Source organism: Littorina saxatilis, linkage group LG2 (assembly GCF_037325665.1).
Source record: "Littorina saxatilis isolate snail1 linkage group LG2, US_GU_Lsax_2.0, whole genome shotgun sequence".
In the NCBI taxonomy this organism is placed as follows: domain Eukaryota; kingdom Metazoa; phylum Mollusca; class Gastropoda; order Littorinimorpha; family Littorinidae; genus Littorina; species Littorina saxatilis.
In genome coordinates this window covers 22,154,343-22,181,464 of record NC_090246.1, presented here as the reverse complement: position 1 = coordinate 22,181,464, position 27,122 = coordinate 22,154,343, and the positions used below count along the sequence as shown (strand labels likewise).

At 41.8% G+C, this 27,122-nt stretch overlaps 1 protein-coding gene across 1 annotated transcript in view; it reads right to left on the bottom strand.

Moving 5' to 3' along the window:
* LOC138958494 (dual 3',5'-cyclic-AMP and -GMP phosphodiesterase 11-like) overlaps window positions 1-15,555 on the bottom strand; it is a gene marked incomplete at its 3' end in the record, with an annotated part of 148,574 nt that extends 133,019 nt beyond the window's left edge. The window contains 1 exon segment of the mRNA XM_070329668.1: window positions 13,724-15,555. Within this exon segment, the coding sequence (XP_070185769.1) occupies window positions 13,724-14,485 (762 nt within the window).
* Between the last annotated feature and the right edge of the window lie 11,567 nt (window positions 15,556-27,122).

Genomic DNA, 27,122 nt, shown 5'->3' with positions numbered 1-27,122 from the left:
TACACTGGCTACAGTTCAGCTCAGTGGGTTGGCCCCTTTTCAGCAAGGTGGAGGAGAGTGGGATACCGAATTATTTTATGTTTCATTCATTTTTTTTCCGAGCCGTGAAATCTTGTAAAAATACGTAAACAGATGTGCTCTTAGAAACAACATTCTGAAGTAACTTCACACGTTTTCTCGATCTCACACCACTACACAAAAGGAAGAAAAAGAAGAAGAAGAAGAAGAGAGCGCACTAGTAATCTCTGTGTTCGTGTTTGTTATTTGTACAAAGAGTTTTTGTGTCGTCGGGTGTACTCACCCACCTGTAATATTCAGTGGCATAAATCATAAAGCAGCTCGGCAGCTGTTGCAAGAGAGAACTCACGTGCGCATACCAACTTTTTGGATGTAAGTTCAGTGTTTAAAAGTCTAGCACCAATATCAAGAACTAAAGAAAGAACGATCACAATTAGCTATTCACGTCTTTGCAATTGATGTAAAATTTAAACTGTAAGTCAAGTGTAATCTAAAACTGAGCCTTTATTTTTTTATAAATTGAAGCGCTTGGAAACGAAAGTGTACAATCATAAAAATGAAACTCGACAATGAAATGTGTTTGAATACAGCGTTCATAACACACTAGAACGCTCATGTATAAATAAAATAAAATATAATACAATGAAATTATGTTTAAATCTAACATGTGACAAACAGTGAACAAGGATGCAAAACTTGACTAGTGACAAAAACCGTGATTTCCGATTATTACCAATATTCAATGCCATACTTTAACTCCATCCATGTGACTGACAATCCACAGATCGCTCTTCGGTTGTTTGGTTGCTCCTCCCCACCCCAATCGCAACTTTCCTTGACCTTACTCACACCCATCTCCCCCATTCCCCCGTCCTGTCTAGTCTCCTTTCAGAAGATATTCTCCAAGACTGTACACGCTGACAGGAGTGAATTGGACAAGGGGAAAAGTCCGAAAGTCCTTGACCTCGTTTTTGTTTTCAACCAAAAGTTAAACGTGACAAGATTAAGGGCACAAGACAAAGTGCCCCTTTCATCCATGCCTTACTGGTTCGATCAGATCGCTTTGATCACCACTCAGCTGACACATTAAGACTGCTGCTTCAGGCTGACAAAACGGAGAAACAGTCACTTCAGCGTTCGCGTGTCAAATAGTCAAAAGATTTGCGGCGGGGTATGCCTGCATGGAGCTTGTAACCAAGCTACAGTCAGCAAATCTAAGACACTCTCATTTCCCAAGCTTTGAAATAGGTGCGTGTTTGCAAACACTTGACGCGAATTGTCACTCCTGGTAGTTCAGAATGAGTGTTAGTGCTTCTGATAAGAACAGCCAGATGACATCAGCAGGGGTGCCACTCTGAAATTGTGAAAAACCTGACACCTGGGGTCAAGGTCCTGGCGGGGGACAGGGGCAGCGCCCCGTTGGGGGGTGCAGGGGGGCAATGCCCCCCGAAGCTGAAGAAATATTTAAAATGAAAACTGATTTTGAAGGCTCTCCTGCAATCTGAATGTACATTTTACCACACACACACACACACACACACACACACACACACACTCACACACACACACACACACACACACACACACACACACACACAAACACCTTTATGTTGTTTTCATGCTCTGCAAGTTCGACATGCTCCCTTAGTTTCTTCTTCCCGCTGGTGCCATACTTGAAGGACTTCATACAGTAAGTGCAGTATGCAACACCGGGATTGTCCATCTTTTTCACCCAAGTGCCAAAAGCTGTGTCGTTCGTGTCCTTCTCTTGAAGCCACTCCCATCGCCATTTATTCCTCACTCCTTTCTCCACCTCCTCCAGTCTCACGTCGTCTTCTTTACTGTTCGAAAGGTACGGCATTGTTCCGATTTTCTCGCTTCACCGATCGCCTGTTGCTTTCCTTTGTGTTGCCGGATCGAAACACAGGCGTAAGGTATCGTCCACTGGACTACTACTATCACAGAAAGACTACAAGGTCTGTCACTCACCTTCGAGTCTTCTGTGTTCTTGGAGTCGCTTCCTGGGGAAAAATATTGTTCAAGACGGTTTGCCTCTTCCTACAGTCTGTGTAAGGTCAAATAAATACATGAATGATTGTTTGAACTATTATGTGCCTTTAGTTTTCAGCTTCCGTCCGCTGCAGGTTGTTATTATCCATCATTACACCCCCGGTATAGGGGTGTTTACACCCCCGGTATAGGGGTGTGTATAGGTTTCATTCGATGTGTTTGTTTGTTTGTGTGTTTGTTTGTGTGTTTGTTTGTGTTCGCAAGTAGATCTCAAGAATGAACGGACCGATCGTCACCAAACTTGGTGAACAGGTTCTATACATTCCTGAGACGGTCCTTACAAAAATTGGGACCAGTCAAACACACGGTTAGGGAGTTATTGGTGGATTTTGGTTTTTTGGGGGGATCAACTACGGCATAACTCTTCCTTATCTTCTCCATGTTTTCAGCGTTTACCTCCCTTCCTTCGTATGGTGCACTACAGTAGGAGGGGGCATCTTCGGATATTCCCGGCGTTCTGTTACTATTTTTAGAAGGTCACCGCAGTGTCCAGAACGTCAATTGGACTGTAAAAGTGCAAAGGTCGAATCAATTTATAGCCACGCGAAAAATACACTGTCATCTATCTCTCTATATATACGGCTTCTCTGTGTTTGTGTGTGTGTGTGTGTGTGTGTCTCTCTCTATGTGGGCAACACCTGTGAATTGTTCAGTTCTGTTTGTGATGTGGTCTGGCGGCTTTTGTGTATTTGTATGCACTGGCCTTCCTTTGAGAAGCCACAACAGTTCAAAAGGGCTTAGAGATAAGCTCTAAATTGCTCTATCCTGAGCAGTGAGAATGGTTATTTCCCTTTGACCAACGGGGGTGTTTTTCCTATCGGAGGAATTTCTTGTTTGAACGAATCTTCGTTCGCGAGCCGCTAATCCACTTGGGGGACAAATCATGTATCTGCACCGAATATTCATACCAGCGCTCATTGGTTAATAACAGGATATATTCGATGATTATTTTCCCGTGGGTAGCTTCCCTTTGCTGCACAATATTTACATATGTTTTAGACCAATGAGCGCTAGTATGCATTTTCGGTGCGGATACAATCATGATTTGTCCCCCAAGTGGATTAGCGGCTCGCGAACGAAGATTCGTCCAAATGATGGATAATAACAACCTGCAGCGGACGGAAGCTGAAAACTAAAGGCACATAATAGTTCAAACAATCATTCAACTGTATTTATTTGACCTTACACAGACTGTAGGAAGAGGCAAACCGTCTTGAACAATATTTTTCCCCAGGAAGCGACTCCAAGAACACAGAAGACTCGAAGGTGAGTGACAGACCTTGTAGTCTTTCTGTGATAGTAGTAGTCCAGTGGACGATACCTTCCGCCTGTGATCGAAATAGGCAGGAAGTAGCAAAGTGCGAGCTAACCTGCGGTACTGAAAACGTGGATCGGGCAGGGGACGTAACCGAGTAAAAAAGAAAAGTCGGATTGAAACGCGATCTTTTAAAAAAAATCGTTGTTTTTCGAATTTTCAAAAACCGGCATTGCCGGCGAAATGGATTTTTAAAAACCGGCATTCCGGACCGTAACCGGCAGAGTGGCACCCGTGCATCAGTTTTAGCACAACCCTTTTGAGCGTGAAGGTTCAAAATACGGAAAGAGGAACAGAGCAACGAAGACAAAGCGACACAACTGTTTGCATCTATTCCAACGGTGATGATTTTTTTGTCCTTCGGGTGCGGGGTTGGGGTAAGAGCGCTTGAGCTGGTTTAGGCAGCGAGAGGAGATAAGGGGGGAGGGGGCTGACCGGAAAGATCGACGGTTCAGTAAGTGACACAGAGACGTAGGAAGGACATAATTATCTAAAATTATATCTTTTATGAAAAATATCTACCATGGAAAACAAAACTGGAAAAAAAATAGTGGATGCATCTGCTTCGGAGAATCAGACTTTGATGCGTTAAATAAACTCGTAAGCTTTTTCATCAAACTTAGACCTGCTTCAAACGTACACGCTTCGGAGTGTGATCTTTCTAACATCAAGTAATGCCAACCTGTATGGCAATCCGAATGGTGCAAAAGTCCCTTTTAGCTCTTGATGTCTAAATAACACATTATTTAGCTAAATAACGCGTTATTTAGCTAAACAATGCTTTATTTAGCTATATCATGCATTATTTAGCTAAATAATGCATTGTTTAAATTAAACAATGCATTATTTACAGATACAGAAAAAAGAGAGCCCAGAGCACTAAATAATGCATTGTTTAGCATAAATAAGAGATTGTGTTTGTAAATAACTCATTATTTATAAATAATTACGCGTTTTCTCTAAACAATATATTATATGTAAATAAAGTGTTATTTAAATAAATAAAATATTATTTAGATAAATAAAATATTATTTATCTAAATAAAATATTATTTAGATAAATAAAATATTATATGTAAATAAAATATTATTTATCTAAATAAAATATTATTTATCTAAATAAAATATTATTTAGATAAATAATTTATTATTTAGATAAATAATTTATTATTTAGATAAATAATTTATTATTTACTGTTTTTGCCTTGAAATAGTATTATTACACTAAATAATGCTTTATATAGCTATATAATAGGTTTCCGCTATATAATTCATGATTTGGTAAATAATACATTATATACCGTAAATAAAATATTATATACCGTAAACAATTCATTGTTTAGCGCATCGCGAAGCCGTTTTTTCTCTTGTTGCTTTTTTCCACGTGTTTCCGTGGATCCACGAGAGCTCTGTTGATTCTCAAACTGACCAATCAGACAACTAGCATCTGTACACTAATTAAAGTCCCATTGTTGAGTGTGACGAAAACTCGTGGTGACGATTTTAAAACATGTTGGGTCACGCATGGTCCAATCTTACATGGTCCAATCTTACATGGTCCAACCTTACATGGTCCAACCTTACATGGTCCAATCTTACATGGTCCAATCTTACATGGTCCAACCTTACATGGTTCAACCTTACATGGTCCAATCTTACATGGTCCAATCTTGCATGGTCCAATCTTACATGGTCCAACCTTGCATGGTCCAACCTTGCATGGTCCAACCTTGCATGGTCCAATCTTACATGGTCCAATCTTACATGGTCCAACCTTACATGGTCCAACCTTACATGGTCCAACCTTACATGGTCCAATCTTACATGGTCCAATCTTGCATGGTCCAATCTTACATGGTCCAACCTTGCATGGTCCAACCTTGCATGGTCCAATCTTACATGGTCCAACCTTACATGGTCCAATCTTACATGGTCCAACCTTACATGGTCCAACCTTACATGGTCCAATCTTACATGGTCCAACCTTACATGGTCCAATCTTACATGGTCCAATCTTACATGGTCCAACCTTACATGGTCCAACCTTACATGGTCCAACCTTACATGGTCCAATCTTACATGGTCCAACCTTACATGGTCCAACCTTACATGGTCCAATCTTACATGGTCCAATCTTGCATGGTCCAATCTTGCATGGTCCAACCTTACATGGTCCAATCTTACATGGTCCAACCTTACATGGTCCAACCTTACATGGTCCAATCTTACATGGTCCAATCTTACATGGTCCAACCTTACATGGTTCAACCTTACATGGTCCAATCTTACATGGTCCAATCTTGCATGGTCCAATCTTACATGGTCCAACCTTGCATGGTCCATGTAAGATTGGACCATGCAAGGTTGGACCATGCAAGGTTGGACCATGTAAGATTGGACCATGCAAGATTGGACCATGTAAGATTGGACCATGTAAGGTTGGACCATGTAAGGTTGGACCATGTAAGGTTGGACCATGTAAGGTTGGACCATGCAAGGTTGGACCATGCAAGATTGGACCATGCAAGATTGGACCATGTAAGGTTGGACCATGTAAGGTTGGACCATGTAAGGTTGGACCATGTAAGGTTGGACCATGCAAGGTTGGACCATGCAAGATTGGACCATGTAAGATTGGACCATGTAAGGTTGAACCATGTAAGGTTGGACCATGTAAGATTGGACCATGTAAGATTGGACCATGTAAGGTTGGACCATGTAAGGTTGGACCATGTAAGATTGGACCATGTAAGGTTGGACCATGCAAGATTGGACCATGCAAGATTGGACCATGTAAGATTGGACCATGTAAGGTTGGACCATGTAAGGTTGGACCATGTAAGATTGGACCATGTAAGGTTGGACCATGTAAGGTTGGACCATGTAAGGTTGGACCATGTAAGATTGGACCATGTAAGATTGGACCATGCGTGACCCAACATGTTTTAAAATCGTCACCACGAGTTTTCGTCACACTCAACAATGGGACTTTAATTAGTGTACAGATGCTAGTTGTCTGATTGGTCAGTTTGAGAATCAACAGAGCTCTCGTGGATCCACGGAAACACGTGGAAAAAAACAACAAGAGAAAAAACGGCTTCGCGATGCGCTAAACAATGAATTGTTTACGGTATATAATATTTTATTTACGGTATATAATGTATTATTTACCAAATCATGAATTATATAGCGGAAACCTATTATATAGCTATATAAAGCATTATTTAGTGTAATAATACTATTTCAAGGCAAAAACAGTAAATAATAAATTATTTATCTAAATAATAAATTATTTATCTAAATAATAAATTATTTATCTAAATAATATTTTATTTAGATAAATAATATTTTATTTAGATAAATAATATTTTATTTACATATAATATTTTATTTATCTAAATAATATTTTATTTATCTAAATAATATTTTATTTATCTAAATAATATTTTATTTATTTAAATAACACTTTATTTACATATAATATATTGTTTAGAGAAAACGCGTAATTATTTATAAATAATGAGTTATTTACAAACACAATCTCTTATTTATGCTAAACAATGCATTATTTAGTGCTCTGGGCTCTCTTTTTTCTGTATCTGTAAATAATGCATTGTTTAATTTAAACAATGCATTATTTAGCTAAATAATGCATGATATAGCTAAATAAAGCATTGTTTAGCTAAATAACGCGTTATTTAGCTAAATAATGTGTTATTTAGACATCAAGAGCTAAAAGGGACTTTTGCACCATTCGGATTGCCATAAACCTGAACAACTCGGAAACGCTGATTAAATTAATAAATTGTGCATCAAGACATCGCAAAGTTAAACTTCCCAGGTGACATTTCCGTCAGCTCTGAACAACCCACAAACCATTCACCCCACGATTTTTTTGTCATGCCAAGAAACGAAGATTGGGTGAAGGATAGGCAAACAGTTTCCGTTAGAAAATGAAATTTAATTCCAATGGTGTGCAACGTCACGAACACTTTCTGGACAGAAAGTTATTACAATGCTGCACGCTACAAGTTGGAATCAACTGTTGCCCAACCGGTTATTTTCCTTGCCGAAATGTCAGCTAGACACGCGAACTACTTGCTCCGAATATTTCATTATTTTCCTCCCAGCGATTCTGCGCAAAGATATTTGTTTCATATAATTCTGAAACCAAAAAGCACTTTATGTGAAATAAAACTTACATTGTGAAGTGATGCAGGGTCAGCAGGTACCAAAAATGACGTTTTTTATCATTTTAAACTGTGACACACATCAGTTAAAGTTCAGTTTTTAAAACAAGCCGGTACATTATAGATATATTTCTTCGACTGAATTTTGAACAAGAAAAAAGCGGTTCAAAAATTAGGTTAAATGTTGATAGCAGGTAAAAGTTCAAACTCAAGACAAAAAGTCTGGGTAAAGAATGTTGCATAACGTGAAACAGGTACATGACCAAACTGCTGACAATGCTCGACAGACACCGCGAAAAACATGCTCTTTTTCCTATCAATGCATCAAATGTTCGAGTAAAAAAAGGATGTATACATGTACGCACGAACTGTATAATTATTCCGATAACTATCAGTTTTAATCTAAGAAAGTCTGTCCCGCAATGTTTGCCCAGTAAGCACACTGTGTATTTGTGTGTGTGTGTGTGTGTGTGTGTGTGTGTGTGTGTGTGTGTGTGTGTGTGTGTGTGTGTGTGCATGTGCATGTACGTGCGTGCGTGCGTGCGTGCGTGCGTGCGTGCGTGTGTCTGTGTTGTGTGTGCGTGAGTGCGTGAGTGCGTGCGTGCGTGCGTGTCTCTGTGTTCACAACCGCATTTAAGTGCGTGTGCGCGCGCGTCTGTCTGTCTAGTGTCTATCTCCGTGTGGGTATCATAATTAATAATTTCACGTAAAGGACTGATGTAAATTTGGTCCACCTATCTGTTCTGTTTCTCTCACTTGTTGACATCGTCTGAGACTATTTAAGCAGTTTGTTCCCAGGCCTCGGTCTTCGGTCATTGACGCATACTTTATTGATCTGACGCATTGGTCTGACCCCTGGCCGGTCGACTGTCCGATAGTTTTTACATTTAGGAGGTCTTCTGACCATCAATTATTCTACCAAGAGGACAAAGCCAGGGCGTTTGGATATACATATTTTTTATCAAGGGCCAACTGACTTTTTGTTCTCTGTAGCTGAAAACAACACTGTTTAAAGGCACAGTAAGCCTCCCGTAAACCATCACAGATACTGTCAGGCTTTTACACACAGTACAAACACCCTTCCATTTGAACCCTCACCAAATGGGAACATCCTAAGTGCCCTACGGAAAGAGCGAGCAATTTTTAAAGAATTAATTTTGCGCCGATTGCTCAGAGACAATGGGACCGTGGTGCGTCAGTTTTGGCGCTAGACCTAACTTTTAAAATCTAAATAATAAATTGACAGCTTGTTACACAAACATTCTTAAATCATAAAAGAAATATTTTTTCATCAAGACAAGATCAGTACAATTCGAAGTTCTGAAAGTTTGAAAAAAGAAAAGCCCGGAAGCAGGGTCACGCAAGGTCGTGGTTCTCGACGTAGCAGACGACGGTTTATAGGCATCGCCAGTTCCTCTGAACAGTCAAAAGCCATTGCTAGAGTTCTTGTGAACCACAGCCGTTTGTTTCGTGCATAGTCAGAGGTACATAATAACGTGCTATTGCAGATAAGCTCACGTCGAGTCGTATTCAAATTACTAACTGACGACTACATTGTGAACAAGAGGCGAAGCCTTCAAGGCTCACGTAAGAAATCGACAAACAGTAACACAAACTCAATCACTCCGTCACACATACACATTAACACACACACAGTAAGCATAGGTGACACGGTGCAAGACACTAGATCTAGATCTGTCTGTCTGTAGTCTACTTACGGGGACACGACTGCCAAATGGCCAGATCGACACTGCGCTTTTGACAGCGCTTCCTCGCGCAGACACTGGAAACACGCTGTGCAGATTAACCTGTAGGAAATCTCCTTTGGTATCTTCTTTATCTATTTTTCTGGAGCTACGAAAACGAACAATGTGAAATCATGAGTCGTCTTCTCCGAATCGGCGAACTGCAGCTCGGTGATAACTGTATCTATACCACAATCCTTCACGCGATCTGACCTAACCTTGACCCCTGACCTGGTCTACATACCACACAGGACACAAACCAGTCAGCTGTTTTTACCCCCCCCCCCCCCCCCAAACCCGTTTTCTTTGGATACACACTTTAACTACATACGTGCCGATGAAATGTTGATCATTGCTTCAATACTTCGAAGCTGTTGCTTGAATAATAACCAGGTAAAATTAGTATTTCGGTGTTCAGTCAATTGTTAAAGTTTCTACCATAGACATACATACATACGCACGCACGCACGCACGCACGCACAGACAGACAAAAGTTAGCATCGCATAGGCTACACTTACGTGAGCCAAAATGGGAAACTGGATCACACGGGTTCACGATGGCTCAGGGGTAAGATAAACCACGCAAAAATAAATTCTTTGAAAATTGCTCGCTCTTTACGGAGGGCACCTAGGATGTTCTCAAGCGGTGAGTGTTTAAATGAAAGGGTGTTTGTACTGTGTGTAAAAGCCTGACAGTATCTGTAATGGTTTACGGGAGGCTTACTGTGCCTTTTTATTATTATTATTATTATTATGAACATTTGTGCGCCTAATCTAAATATAGCCCTAGGCGCTTACAAAATATACAATACATAGTGAACATTATACGAAACACAAATCGACAAGGACCAAGACACTCGGACTCATACACTACTCGCAGACAGACGCACAGCGAGAACGCGACGCACTCACTCATACCAACTACAGGCACATGCATTCTGAAGACGGAAAAACAGTCATAAATAAATAAATAAATTATTGGATACATAAAGTTAGTTGAGAAAAGAAGAATAGAGCTGGAAAGGGAAGAAGAAGGAGAGAGAAGGAGACAGATTAAGGACCAGCAGGAGAGGGGGATGGGTGGTCATTAACAGACTAGTGAGGGAAGAGGTGTGTTTTGAGTGAGGTTTTGAATGATTGCATAGATGTGGAGTGCCTGAGTGAGTGCGGGAGTTGGTTCCAGATGGATGGGGCCTGGTAAGAGAAGGTGCGCTGGCCATATGTTTTGGTGCGTGCTGGTGGTATCCTAAAAAGGCGGGTGTCTGCGGAGGATCTTAGGGAGCGAGAGGGGGAGTAGACATCAAGAAGGTCAGAAAGATAGCTAGGGGACGATAGATCAAAGTTTCTAAGGCAGAGTGTGGAGATCTTGAACTGAATCCTCTGTTGAACAGGCAGCCAGTGTAGGGTTTGAAGAAGAGGGGTGATGTGGTCGTGCTTGGAAGAGCGAAAGATGAGGCGAGCGGCATGATTCTGAACACGCTGAAGCTTTTCGATGATGTAGTTGGGAGAGCCAGAAAGAATGGAATTGCAATAATCGAGTCGGGATAGGACAAAGGCACAGAGCAGAGTTTTAGTGGCATCCTCAGTGAGGAGATGACGGATGGAGGAGATGCGGCGGATTTCAAAGAAGCAAGTGCGACAGACATTGGCAACATGCTGATGGAAGGACAGGGACTGGTCAAGAGTGACACCTAGGTTGCGGACAGCAGGAGAAAGAGCAATAGAAGAACCTTCAGATCGACAGACGAGGGAAGAGAAGGATGATTGAGATGTTTTTTGGGAGAGACAAGAATCATTTCGGTTTTCTCCTCATTAAGCTTCAGCTTGTTCAGGTCCATCCACGCCTTGAGGTCGGTGATGCAAGACTGGGTGGAGGCAATGAGGCGAGGGAGGTCGGAGATAGGTCCAGAGAGATAGAGTTGGTTGTCGTCGGAGAAGCTGTGGTGAGAGAGAGAGTGGTGAGCAGCAATTGAAGGGATGGGTTGGGTGTAAAGGACGAACAGAATAGGCCCCAGGACGGAGCCCTGGGGCACACCGTACTGTAGAGGAGAAGCAGAAGAAGATAGGCCGTTCACAGAGACAGACTGGTAGCGATCGGTGAGATAGGACTGAAACCAAGAAAGGACAGACTGAGAAATGCCAAAAGAGTTTTGAAGGCGGGACAAGGGCTAGAATAGTTTTAATCGTTATGGCATGTTTTTCGCTCATAATCAAAGTGAGCAAAAGTCAGACGTGTTAAGGCACTATACTAATATGAGTGTGATTTTCTCCTTTTGGTTTTGGCTCTAACATACATCCGACACTCAGAACAACTCTATACCACTATCCCCTGCCCCCAACCAACCCACCCCACCCCCGCGAACGCTGGCAACGTGATCAATAAAAAGATTGATGAACGAAGAAATATCAATTGATTAAAATAATAAATAAAACTGCACTTAGTTATCACACAAAAGGTTGAAAAGCAATAGACTCCGTGATGTTACACCAATAGTTCGGTCTTCCACAGCCAGTTTTAATTCATAGCGTTGCCTACAGCAAAGTAACTGTTCGTGATATATCTGGACTGCCAATTCATTGCACAATGTACCTAGCATTCACAGCCCCCACCGCCCTATGTTTTGCTTTGTTTGGGTGTTTGCTTGTTTGCCAATGACAGAATATATCTGAATCAAAACAGTTACTGCAATGAAACCACCACCTTCAATGTAAAAGTACTCTCCATACCTACAATGCAGAGACTGCCTACATTTTAAATCAAGCTCGTGAAGATTAAATGAATTATAATGCATTACACTACAGAGGAAAAGATCAATATGATTTCATTGTTTGTAGAAAATATTTACAAAAACTTACCACAGAAGCAAGAGGTTATTAAATCCCCCCATGCCTTGAAAAATCAAATAAGCCCACATACTTTTACATTATGATCAAATGTCACTCCATCAGCCAGCCAAATAAATCATGGTTTTCTTTCAAAACACAATTTATGCATCATCTTTGACAATCCATTGGTTTCAAATATCAGCTTTGTCAGAGCTCGAAAGAAGGTCAGGATAAGAAAGTTGCCTTAGATGTCTTCTTTGACATGATGCCATATATAATATATATAACATCATTTCAATTCTTTTGTGTACTTGATCCAGCTTGTGCACATTTAATATATATCTAAAATGGAAACTACACGTATGATACCAATAAAGTTGGGTATGTTGATGATGATGATGATGATGATGATGATGATGATGATGATGATGATGATGATGATGATGATGATGATGATGATGATGATGATGATGATGATTGTGCTGACAGAAAATACTGCAAAATGTGTTTGGCGTTACGATAAATGTTCATGCCAAACCCAGGAAGCAACCGAGAGAACTGAAAATAGAGTATGATACAATCCATTAGCGCTTAATTGTTTTTCGCCAGGAGAATTGGGAAAGAAATAATGATGAGCTTTGCTTTCACCAAATTTCGTAATTTTATTGAAAAGTAGAAAAAAATGCACTTTTTATAACATTTTGTTGCTTTACTTGTCACAACTCACATTACTTGTGCATCCCTGACACACCATTACTAATTTTAGTTTGCTGTATGTATTCATACACAGGCCAAGCTGTTGAGCACACTCACTAAATCTTCAAAGAAGGGTCAGGCCTTTGAAGGCAGGCAGATGCTATACTGATGAAAGGTGAAAATTGGTATTATATATTATATTATATTTTTTCTTTCTCTAGCAGCATAAATGATGATGTATGCACATACACTCGTCAAACATGATAATAACAGTTGATAACATAGATGAGGTGTATGATTGCCTCTCACTTTGCCTCCAGGCAATACATACATGTAGTGATGTAGATAAGGCCAGGAAGAGTCTTTCGTATATATATATCTATCAGTGACAATTCATGTACATGTATGTAAACATACATGAACACAACAGTACTTTTTATTGCATATAATGTATGTATGGATCTAAGGTGTCTATGGATGTATGTGTTGTCTTTTATGAACAAATTTCTGCCATAGCACCCCTCACACATATTTTCAACTTTGCTGCTGTATTTTTAAAGCAAAATAGTCTATTCTAAACAGACAAATACTAGTAATAGACTAATAGTAATAGTATTAATACATGTAGTATACTGTGCACTGAAAATTTACTTTGAGAATTTATTTTGGGGTAAAATACTTAATAGTCTTTGATTAACCGACTAATGCTAGTAATAAACTAATATTAATAGTGTAATGTGCATTTAAAATTTACTTTCAGAATTTATTTTGGGGTATTTTTACAACACTGTGACTCAGTGGAAGAAAAGGTGCTGACTGGTTACATAATATTAATTCATATTTGTATGATATATTCTGCTTACCTGGTATGCATCCGGAATATTAACCGACTCCCCCTTGTCAGCAACGTAACCAATAATTCCTGTTCCCCATGGGACACGAATCTCCTCTTCCCGTTCACATATCTCCTGGTAGGTTGAGTCACAGCTCACATCAAACAGTTTTGACACAAGAGATTTCTCCTTGGTCCCTTTGCCCTGTACAAGAAACAGCGAGCAACGATCAGCGTTGAGGAGGATTGAGAGGTTCTGCAAAATCTTGTAGCACAAGCTGGTCACATCCAGGTCGTTGCAGATATCAATCACAAGCTCGTACATGAGCTCCTTCTCATCGAGAGCTTTCAGCTCGCTCTTGGAGCGTCTGCTAGGTTTGCTGGGTCGCGTCGGGGTGGATGATGGAGAAGGGTCAAGGAATGTTGGTGTGCCATCCACTGTGGACACAATGGGGCGTAAAAGCCCTCCTTTTTCAAACTCCTGGGCAGAGATTTTTCGGACAGGTGTGTTGGCGCCAGAGCTGGGTTTGGAGTTAGAGCTAGTGGTACTCGAGGTGGACAGGGCATCACCGGGGCCTCCAGTAGAGAGTCCAGAGTGAGACAGAGCATGTGCAATCAGCCACCCATCCACCATGCTCCGTCGTGCTTTTCGTGCAAAGTAGTCATGGACAAACTCCGGGTGCTCATCAAGCCATTTCTCCATGCGATCATACTCTTCTCGTAACTCACCGTCCATCTCACTGCTGGTCTCTGTTGGGCTCAGACCGGAACCCACAGAGGTGGACATCTTCATCAGACTGCTTCGGGCACTACTACGCTTCACTGGAGCGGAACTGGCCCATACCGGGGTACTAGAAACCGGGGCTCCTGTGCTGCCTCCACTGGCCCGTGCTAGCAGTCGACTGGAAGCACTGGGGCTGTCACGGTTCGAATCCAGCGTGACTGTGTGGGGAGTGGCAGCCTGGCCGGTTGACCCGCCGTGCTGCTCGCTGTGTGTCGGGTGTGAGGAGTGGGAACCTCGTCCCCTGCTGTTGCTCTATTGATTGCAACACACGTGCAACACTCAGCTCGCGAGCAAGGGGGCGGGATGGAGAGTGGGAGACTAATGGGAGTAATCGAGATGGTGTATGATAGTCTACTATGCAGTGACGCGAGTCCTTCCAAGCAACGATATGACACCGATAGTTCGACCGTCGATCGGCTAACTGCTCTCCTTCAAGCAACTGGCACCGCGGCACCATGAACATGTGTGAAGCTCAGGCAGACAGGTTAGCGACTGACGGAATGAAGAAGATCAATCGGGTAGGATAGGGGCCCGCTTGCCAACCACCGGTGCACGTGGTGATAACTGTAGGCTAGCAGACGACAGCAAAGTGCAGGCTCGCACACCAGTCGCGTGGGACGCGCCGTGAAGAAAGCAAGGCGAACGTTGGTCGCTCTGTGTTTACATTCGGCCCCCTCACCTATCGAAGCCACGCGCAGACTCGGTACAACGACGGATCTTTATTTCTTCGAGCTACACGCACGTTTCGCGGTCATTTGAACGGAAGTCTATCGAAGGCCTCACTCGTTCACACCCTTCCGTCAGATAACCGCAAGCATGGTTCACATGAAGGTAGTCTAGTTTGCTTCCGCATGCACAGCTGACGTAGCAGACGTCAATTTTCACGGTCGAGTTCCACGTAAATTCCACACTAAACAACAGCCGACCGTCATCACACACTGTGTCTCGCACGTTTAGATTTGTGTGGAAGTTTGTTTTGACTACTCCGCCGACAAGAAGGTCACACAAAAGACATGTTCTCACTTTCCTTTGAACTCTTTTCCCCTTCTCCCCTGTAACCTCGGCATTGTGAAAATCTACTTTCCCTCCCGCTACTTGCTGCTAGTTGTAACGAGACTTACCATTGGCTTATACTTGGTCATGTGATATAAACATTGCCGACCGCGGTGCCGCTTCGCCTTCACGAGGAAAAAATGACAGGTGCTTGTCTACAAAAGTACAACTTTTTTCCTTTCCCTTTGGTGAACTTTACAGCGGTCAGCGCTGCTGATCAGAGCTTCCAACTTTGCTGTTTCAGCTGTAAATACTGCTTTTTAACCCCTTCGTGTTAAAAAAAAAAAAACCTCATGGGGTTTCTCGGTTAGCCGGCAGTCAGTTTTACCACAGTTTGTTTTCTTTGAGATAAGGCACAATGACAGTCCGTCGAGCACTTGCCGCGAGGGTAGGATTTTTATTTTGGGCCGAACGGTTGTACTTGGCGAGTTTATTTTGGTTGTGAACTAAGTGCCTTGTTGTGTATTTGTAAAATGGTCTTTGTGCGTCTTGACTAATAAGCCGCCAAAGGAAACAACAGGCGCACGATTTATTTACATTTCTCAGTGCCCTATTTTGTGAGTGTTTTGCCCTATAGAATTATACCCTCAGTGAAGTTCTTCTGGCAAATAAGTGTATGACTGAATTTTAATAAGAGTCTGTTACACTGAGAACAAGGCTGGGACTTCCGAAACCTCTAGGCCCAAATCCAGTCTTGCAGTGTCACCAGTGTTATCAGCCACAAATGCCACTTAAACTGTGATCCTGTCAGTTCCGGTGTATTCTTGAAAATGGGGAAGTGAACCGGCAATTCCAGAGGATGCACAACTCTGTTGTATGTTTTTCACAACGAATCTGTTTGCTTTGCAAACCAAGAAATAAGTCAAAAAGTAACAATTTGTGCTGCCTATGAGAGTGTCGAAACAGTGTCAAGGGGGGGGGGGGGGGGTGAAGCGGCCAAAGCGAAGGGAACATTTTACACGTTAACATGATGTTACCTGTGCTATGGTCAGTGCAAAATTAACGACAGTGAACTTCTTTTGCGCGTAAACATCATGTATAAGAACAACAACAAGACAAGAAGAGCAAACGCTCGATCGAGTCACTTTCGCAGTTCTGAATATTATATGAGGCATCAGATGGACAGGAAGAAATTGCTATTCACAACACAATACAGATGTAAATAATTTGATGTAAAGAATAATCCTATAAAGTTTGAATCAAATCCGATGAATAGTTTCAGAGATATGATATTTCAATTTTTTTCCTTCAAGACATACCTGTGACCTTGAAAAAGGTCAAAGGTCACCAAAGCAGACGTCAAAGTGTAGAGGTCACTGGGAGTCACGTTCACATAAAATTTGAGCCCGGTCACTTTTATAGTTTCCGAGAAAAGCCCAACGTTAAGTTGTGTGTTGCCGAACAGAAAAGGCTAGTTATCTCCCTTGTTTTTCTGATAACGTTCGTAAAAGGCTACAGATGTAAATACTTTGATGTAAAGAATAATCCTACAAAGTTTCAATCACATCCGATGAACTTTGTCAAAGATATAAAATGTCTAATTTTTCCTTTGACGCTGACCTGTGACCTTGAAAAAGGTCAAAGGTCAACGAAACCATCGTTAAAGTGTAGAGGTCATTGGAGGTCACGACTAAACAAAATATGAGCCGGATCGCTTTGATAGTTTCCGAGAAAAGTCCAACGTTAAGGTGGTGTCTACGGACGGCCGGCCGGACGGCCGGCCGGACAGACTAACACTGACCGATTACATAGAGTCACTTTTTCTCAAGTGACTCAAAAATTACACGCGTCACATTCTTGCCCAGATAAGGGAATAGCTCCGCCCTTCCTCCATGACACAATGATTCAAGTCAATACAAGGATGCTTTTATCCCACTTAAAATCATGGATGGACCGGCTGATCTACGGGGATTTACGAGATGGTTTACACGTGACGCGGCCGGGAAGGAAGGCATCTTTAAAAGCGAATCCCTTATAAGTAGTGCACTGCTGCAGAAAGAAGAATAGAATAACACGAAGACAAAGAAAGGTTATTTCTTCATGTATGTTAACCGTGTGTGACAACGCACAACAGTGAATTAGCTAAATCAAGGAAAAGGAGTAGTGAATGAACGAGACCGTTGTAACAGCGAACAACTTTATCAGTCGCAGTACGTTTCAGCGACGTTATTTCTTTACTACAAGAGGAAAACATCGATTTTATTCCGTGACTGAAAATGCTTGCACTTGTTAAAAGTAAAATTAAAAGGCCAACTTTCGCAGATGTGCGGACTCGACAGGTTTATATAATTACGTTTTGTCGTGTCTGCACTATATCCGGTGCTACTCAGGCTGAGCAGCTTCGCATGTGGCCCTATCTATGCACTGTAACCAACAGCAGGGCCGGACTAGGCTAAGAGAAGGGGGGGTTGCCAGTGGTGGTCCAGGGGGATGTTCCCCCTGGCGGGGCAAGGGGCAGAGCCCCTTGTGGGTGTCAGGGGGCTTCCTGAAGCTGATGGGTAGGTCATAATTTTTATTCTGAGAAATGGTCGCTCCTTGCATGAAACGGCATAAAATAAACAATAATAAAAAATGTTTTAAATAAGTGAGGTACATGTTTAGGCTAGGGGGGGGGGGGGGTTGCGCAACCCCCATACCCCCCACGGGAGTCCGGCCCTGAGCAGTGCACTGAACACCGAGAGTGCGGTGAACTCTCAGCATTGAATTTATTCTGTTCGAGTATGCTTCATGCAGTCACATGAAAAGTCAAATGCATATATGTTTAAAAGTAGGTAATATTCTTTTTAAATCGCAGATTGTTTCCTGCGAGTGATCATTTGGATTGCTGGTGTGAATAACTGTTTTGCTGTCAGGTCAGTGTCAGGTGAGTCGGATGGTTACTTGGATAGATGGTTGGTTGAATGGTTAGCAGGCAATTCCGTCAGTATCAAGGGCGGATCTAGGGGGGGGGTTACACGGGTTACGTAACCCCCCCCCACCCCCCCAAAAAAGAGGTAATGTATTGGCTCAGGATGCACCAGATAGCTCTATTTTGCTTCTTTGGATAAAAAAAATTTTCGGGGGGGCATGCCCCCGGACCCCCCTAGAGGCTTAGGCGGCGAAGGCGCCGTCAACTTGTATCTTCGCAGTCATTTTGTAACCCCCCCCCCCTCCAAAGTGAATTGATCCGCCCTTGAGTATGTTTTTGGTTAGTCGGATTATGAATTTATGACTGACTGATGACGAGGCGTGTTCTGAATCATGATTTGACGGGCGCAGTGGCGTGGTGGTAAGACGTCTGCCTCCTAATCGGGAGGTCGTGAGTTCGAATCCCGATCGCTGCCGCCTGGTGGATTAAGAGTGGAGATTTTTCAGATCTCCCAGGTCAACTTATGTGCAGACCTGCTAGTGACTTAACCCCCTTCGTGTGTACACGCAAGCACAAGACCAAGTGCGCACGGAAAAGATCATGTAATCCATGTCAGAGTTCGGTGGGTTATAGAAACACAAAAATACCCAGCATGCCTCCCCCAAAATCGGCGTATGCAGCCTGAATTGCGTGGTAAAAACGGTCATACACGTAAAAATCCACTCGTGCTAAAAACATGAGTAAACGTGGGAGTCTAAGCCCATGAACGAAGAAGAAGAAGAAGAAGAAGAATCATGATTTCACACCAACAAATTTTAGACGCTGCAAGTACTAACTCGCAACTTTTCCCGCCGGTTGGGAGACACCAATTTATGCATCTTTGCACCATCGTCGTTACTATTATGTGCGTGTGAATGCTAATTGATTGTTGCCATTTGACTCTGTAAATTAGATTAGCTGTGCCAGGCTGCTCTGGCGGGATTTGTACACCGTAGACTGTGCGTGCCTCCACGCAAGGATCCAGAGATACTACAAGTGTCAAGAGTGAAGCCCCGACGCTCTGCCCCACAGACGATACGTGTTGCATTGGCATTCCACGCTGCGATCGCCAGCCAGCTAGTCTCACACCGTCCATATCCCACTGTTCAAACTAGTCCCCTTATGACGTCAGAGGACGTAGCGATGACGTCAGTTCCCCGCCCGCCCTTTTCTCGTTTCTATCTTCCCTGATCGACCCACTAACTGTGCAGGATTAAAAATAACTGTTTTATCTCTTTCGATTGTTGCTCCCATCTCTTGCAAGTTAGGGAAGAGAGCGGGCTGAATATGGAACGGGCGACTGTTTTAATGTCTGCGTAAAGTGACAGGTCACGGTGATGCGGATGACAAGGCAAACACGATTAAAACAAAGGAAGGAGAGGAATTAAGGGGTGTGGTTTCCGGATTTTGAAAATTCTGTTATAGGTGTTTGCAATCATTGGACATGGCTGTTACCAACAAGAATGATTATGTGACAAAAAATATGTGGATGGCGGAAGGCGCGACTAAGGGGTGTGTGAGGGGGGTGGGGGTGGAGGGCGAATATTTTGCACACCATATTCACGCGCTTCACACCCGGGAAAATGCAACGACCAGTGTAATATCTATCAGGAAAATAATTCGAATGTGAGAATGAATATTTTGCTATATGAGAAACCACTTTTTTTTCAATGGCCGGAGGGAGAGGGCGCAAGAAAAAAATATTTTAAAGGAAGGCAGAGACCTTACTTTCAAGAAACTCTGCGAGAGAAAAAAAAAAGAAAAAAAATGGACAAAAAGAAAAGAAAAAAAACCCGCACATTGTCAGGTAAAGGAAACACAAAGTACAAATCTGAGGAGCGGTATTATAGCCCTCGGGTAACAATGTAATATCCTATCCAGCCTACTTCACACACAAAAATCCCAGAAGTCGGGTGATGTGTGCATCAGAACTACTCTGCATTGGGAGGATGACGTTTTCGATCGATCTATGAAATAGACCCTACTTGCAAGCACTCGGCAAACTCAGCACAAAACAGAGTTCCGTGATCTAGCAATTTGCTGTTCTCCAAGACTCTTCATTATTCGCCGATATTCCTTCAAACGTTCGCAAAGAAAAATGTCAAGGATGTTTAAATTGATAAAAGGAACACTATCACGCTATTGAGTTTGCCTAAAATTTGTTTGAAGGGTGAATGTGTGTGCGCGCGCGCGCGCGTGTGTGTGTGTCAGTGTTTGTGTTTGTATGCATGCGTGCGTGCTTGCGTGCGTGCGTGCGTGCGTGCGTGCGTGCGTGTGTGTGTGTTTGTGTGTACCCAGTGTGTGTGTGTGTGTGTGAGCGGGTATTGGTAAATCAGTATATGACGAGGACATGTTTCCCTTCTATCAAATGAAGGTATAACGTGTGAGGTAGGGTGTCCAGTTCAGTTTTGTCCGGGAAAATGTGCAACGAACTTTTGTTTAGTTTTTTTGTTTTGTTGCTTTGGTTATAGTTTTTTGTTTCGTTTAATTAAGGTCAGACAATTGAAATACAGCTCTTTATAGTGTTTAAATGAGTATGTGTATAAAAGGTATAGATTGATAATCGTAAGTTGCGTGTATCCCTATTTGAAAAGAAAGTTTTGTCTTGGTCACACGCCGTAAATGTGTAGTATTTTACCATACCGCCAACCAACCAATCAAACAAGACAAGGCCATACAAAGAGAAATATAACAACCACCCACTCAACCAACCAGACCAGCCGATCGTCATGTAAAATAAAAGTCCAGTAATATCTGCCAAAAAGTAAATATTAGATATTTGTGACAAATACCGTTTTGATTTTTTTTAATGTCCGGTTTTAATCTTTGTAGACAGGTTTTTCGCCCAGTTTTGTCTCTTTGTTTCTAGTTTTGTCGGTCTGTTTGCTTATTCGTCTTTGTTTTGTCTTTCTGTGAACCTAGATCAGACAAAGTGCCTCCTCCCTTTAAACACCCAAGGGTCATTAGATTCAAATATTAAACAAACCTTCGACGTCGACGAAGGAGCTATTACTAGAGTCCTAAGACAGCAGAATTGCATATATCTCAAAATAAGTGTTTGCTCCTCGTCCTTTGAGACAAATGTAGATGCCAACGGAATGTTGAGAATGTCATTATGAAATAATGTTCTGTTCCAGTTTTTCACTTAACATTCTCAGCGTTTTGTGATTACCAATATTCATAGACAAAGAGCTAAAAGGAGATAGTGACTGTAACTCTGTTATGTAGTCTCTGGTTGAGGCTGTGAACCTGCGTCACAGCACGCTAAATAGCCTACCGGAAAGGACAATCGACCATCTTTGAAAATGTCACTGGGCTCATCTTTCTTTTTGTTCCGTACTGCTCTCTCTCTCTCTCTCTCTCTCTCTCTCTCTCTCTCTCTCTCTCTCTCTCTCTCTCTCTCTCTCTCTCTCTCTCTCTCTCTCTGTCTCTCTCTCAGTCTCTCTCTCTCTCTCTCTCTCTCTATCTCTCTCTCTCTCTCTTTCTCTCTCACACACACACACACACACACACACACACACACACACACACACACACACATTTTGCTTGGTGCAGGGGTGTTGATTTTTAAGTGGCTAGTAGTTCGTCATGTGTAGCCTACCTGAATTACAGGCTGAATGAACTTTTTGCGAGTTCATGAACTTTTCACTCCTTTCGATCAAAGATCTTTTACAGCCGGGTTGTTTTATACTTTGACATTCGTTTGGATTTAACTGACAAACGTGCCTTTTCTCACCCAAACACACATTAACGATCTTGTGCAAATCGTCCATTTTTGGTGACCTGTGTTTGTGTGTGTGCGTGTGTGTGATTCAATGCAACAGTTCACAAGAACAAGCAAAACGTTTTTGTGCTGTTCAGCAGCACTGAATAACTTACATGGGCTGGGTGGCCGAGTGGTAAAGCACTTGCGCTCGGAAGCGAGAGGTTGCGAGTTCGACCCTGGTCCGGTGTCAGAATAATGTGGTCGGCTGGGCGTTAAGCAAACAAACAAACAAACTGCCTGCCAAAAAATGTTCCTAGAGCAAGACTCACTGCTCTTTTGTTAATTTGAAAAAGTCACTTTTCAAACAAATTGTCAAACCCTTGATTTTTGGCGAATATTTTAAAGATTGTGAACAGGTCCTTACATTTTTTTGAAGAGTATATTACCTTTTGCCCGTACTAAAAATAGCCGAAAACCTCCCGTGAGGACTTGCCTGAAATTCACTTAGTCAGTCACTCACTCAGTCAGTTTAAAACTAATTCGCAGTTTGCAATGTATGCGCTGCCCCTCTGTCCAATCTTTTATTTTTGCTTTTTATTTTTTTATTTTTCACTGTGCAGAAACTTCAAATTTTATATCGAGTGTCAACATCGCTATATCCACTGAATCAATGTGGATCGAGTATTTGCTGTAACCTTCGCGGTGCTGGTTTCGCTTCCAACAGCTCAGCATCGCTGAAAAGATTTTTTTCGCCGGCGAATACATTGCTGACTAGGGTGAACAAATTGTCGGCATCGGCTGACGCCATTCGCTTGTGGCCCCTAGGTTGTGGGCTTCCGATTCCATTCGAATAATAAGTACATTGCGCAGTGATTTCTGAGCCTGTACACTAACCGGACAGACAATATCTCCACTGATGTCAACGGAAATTAGTTTTGCAGTAATGCAACAACTCGCAAACCGAATCACCAGTAAAGACCCGGGCTGCACTGACACAGTCACGGTGGTGCCTCCTCGTGAGGCCGGCATTCAGAAAATTGAGTTATTGAGCATGCATCACCAGCCCTAATCAGGAAGAGGGCATGTTGGCAAGGACAGCGGAATCCGGATAATTACTCTGCTGCATACAGATCACGTAAAGGGGGTTAAAAGATGAGAGATCAGGAGCATCCGCAGAGAAAGGACGAGAAGGGAGAGAAGCGCCTTTAAAAATGTTGGACGCAAAGTAAGAATCCGTGGCAGAGTTGGAATAATCGGGATTTCCCGAAACCTCACTTGATTTCCAACAAAGTGCTGCATTTCTAAAAACGGCAACCCTTCGACTGGCACCAAAAAAGTATACCTTTTCATATGTCATGAATAAGGTATATGAAAATGCAAGGTCTTATACAGGGGAAGTCTTGAATTGGGGGGGGGGGGGGTAGTGGGGGGGGGGGGGGGGTTGTGGGCGGGGGGAGGAGGTCGACTGTGTCACAATTCTCTGACACAGCGCATGCAGCTAGCTAGATGCTGTTGTCTCGATCTATTTTGAACACCATGATTTTTTTTTCTGAGAAGAGTGTTAGTTTGTTACAACAGGCTGAAATCATCTTTAATTTGAATTAACATTTTGCAACAACCAATCACATCAATATAGCGCACAGACTTGCACATCACGTTTCAAAAGCCTAGATTACCATGCAATGACAGGAGCCTACTCAGTAAAGGGAAGTAATGTTGTCTCTGCAGTCCAGAGAGACTGCGTGAGTGTAATATATACGGACCTAATATATAATCAATTAAGACTGAGTAAAAATCATTACAATCGATAGTTACCAGTGAGAAGTTCTATCGGAACGCTCTTGTTGTATTTTTGTTGTGAAATGTAAGATCTGAAACGTTACAAAGTACGTCAAATTGGTGCGTGTTGGTCCAGTGGGATCAGTGTGTCGTTGATCTGTGTTGTTCCAGCCCGCCGAAGTTATCAAAAGGTTTTTTTTTAATTCGGTTGGTTTGGTGCCGCGTTATACAATGCATCTGCTTTTTCAAGACTAAGCATTGATCATTTTAACACACAAAGATCATTATAGGCCAATATGACTTGTATCATTTTACATCGCATTCTAAGAAAGAGCAAAATTCTCACTATGCGCGCGCTACATTTCTAGAATCGCGTAGCGCAAAGATGGAATTCCTACAATGGCGGTCATTGTTGGAATTCCAACAATTAAGCGCAGGTCATTTCCGGAAAAGCGGCGATGACGAGATGGGTCGCAGCAAAAACAATCATGGTATTACCTCCCTTGACGCAAATCTTGCAGGCGTGTTTCATCACTGCTGGCACAGGAGCTCAAACTATTGATTGTCATCCAATGCCATTATAAACAGGTCGACGTTGACAATCTCAGCGAACAAAACAAACCCCTTTTCTTATCAAATTTAATCGAGCACATGATGGAAACAGAATTTAGAGCAATCTAACATAAAAATCAATCCACCGATGTTTGAAATGCACGCATGTCCGACGTTGACAATCTCAGCGAACAAAACAAACCCCTTTCCTTATCAGAATTTAGAGCAATCTAACATAAAAATCAATCCACCGAAGTTTGAAATGCACGCATGTCCAATTCCACCAAATTACAAAACCAACACGAACGATGAAGGAGCAAATGGAAATCGAAGGAAGAAAATGTCAGACTTAGGTTAACATTAGAATAAAACTTGTCCGAGGGAGAGAGAGAGAGAGAGAGAGAGAGAGAGAGAGAGAGAGAGAGAGAGAGAGAGAGAGAGAGAGAGAGAGAGAGAGAGAATGAGGGGAGGGGGCAGGGGGGAGGGGGGGTGGTCAAAGTGACAGAATTAATTACTTAAATGAAACTGTTCTTATTACCAGTCCCCATGTGCCGGAAATAATTAAAGATTCTCAGTTCTGAGCCAAGAGTCACATGTAAGCCGATCAAACAGGTAAACCGACCTTAGGTTCATGTTCAACACAGTGTTCAAACTCCGGTCTTTGTATGCAATGCTGAGTAGAAAGTGTAGTCAAGCAGTAACTTCGATGTTTGTGAATTTATGTGAAGTTTGTGAACTTTGTCTTATGTTTTCAAAAATAAGGAAAGCGCAATGTCGAACATAAAGTACCCAGCTGAAATGCAACTTTACAGTTCAGAACCAGGCAAAGAATACTTGGTGAGGATTAAAAATTGCGTTCGCCATAGTGCTATCATAGCTTTTTCTAAAACACAAAAATGTTCTCTTTGAATCAGGATATTACATATGAAGTCTTATATCTCGCGCGTATCTCCAGACTCGGACTCAAGGCACAGGGATCTATTTATGCCGTGTGAGATGGAATTTTTTACACAATACATCACGCATTCACATCGACCAGCAGATCGCAGCCATTTCGGCGCATATCCTACTTTTCACGGCCTATTATTCCAAGTCACACGGGTATTTTGGTGGACATTTTTTTTATCTATGCCTATACAATTTTGCCAGGAAAGACCCTTTTGTCAATCGTGGGATCTTTAACGTGCACACCCCAATGTAGTGTACAGGATATGAAAAAACCTGAGAAAAGCACTAATAAACAACCATATGTCATTTTCATAACAATCAGTTTAGTGGTTTTAGTGTTAAAGTCGACAGTTTAAGGGTGGTTTTCGTCCTTCAGATTCTTTAATTTAAGCTCATGTCGAACGTCAACACACAACAAACCTAGATACTTATAATTGGATTGAGAAAAAAATGATACAGTGATATCATTTGCTTGAATCTTGTTAACTGATAGAAGACACTGAAGCTTGTGGTATAACTTTAAATGACAGGTTTATTAACGGATCTTTGAGGTACCCAGCTGAAATTCAATTCCATAGTCCGCACCAAACCAAAAGACTACTTTGTGAACATTTTGAGAAATACCTTATCTTAAATAATACGGTCGACACAGCGCCGCCTCAACTTTTTTTGAAACACAAAATGGACGTCAAACAATAGAGTTATCAATATACAAGAGTCTGAGAAGAAGTTCACAAATAAATGAGCCCTAGAGTTTATGTGTGACTTTTTTTCAGCAAAATCCGTTCATTAGATTTTGATATTTGTATGCTAGCTTTCCTTACACACACAGATGTACACACCTAGGGGAACAAAATCCTCTCCCGCCCTCGTTAACACATTCAGTCAAGTATCGACTGGATGTAATAACAACAACAAAAAGATGAATTATTTTCTTTCATCAGCGTGGATGATAAGAACTCAGTGCGAAAGCAAAATGATGCATAGTTAATGAAAGAATGATATCAGATAACACTCTTTTTTTTCTAATTCAAGGAATATGAATTTCCTGAATTCGTAAGGATGATTGATGTAACCTTTCTTATCCCGGTGAAAACCATTAGCGTCAGTGCCTGTGAAAACACACACAAACAAGTCGCGTAAAGCGAAATCAATACATTTAGTCAATGTGTGCGCCTTTCAGAATAAAACTAAAAGTACTGGGGTTTTATTCCCACAAGACTAGTAAATCATATACATAAGCTGGGCAAAATCCCCGAGACAGCGCTGAAACATTGTCTTGGTAACACAAGCCAAGTGAACCCATTGTGCATAAAACGTATTTTCTTGATTTTTGAGCTTATTTTTAATCCAAAATCAACACTATGTATACTTTTTGATCAAGGAAATGATAGAGAAGGTAATGCAATCATTCTTAAATCTGTAAGTGAAAACTCGATTTTAATCACGATCTAATGAACAAACACACACACACATATAAACACCACAACAGTGGTCTCGATTCCTATTTTTCTAAAAACATTTAGTCAAAAGACGAAATAAGAAGGTTTATGCTACAATGTCAATAACCATGGACGTTTAATGTTACATTGTGTTGATATATAACGGCCTGAGAATGATTGATGACTTCTTGGACGAATAATTCATTAAAATGTTCGTGTTTACTTTGATTCTTCTTCATGTTATGCAGTTTAAATATATAATATTATATTTGTATTCTG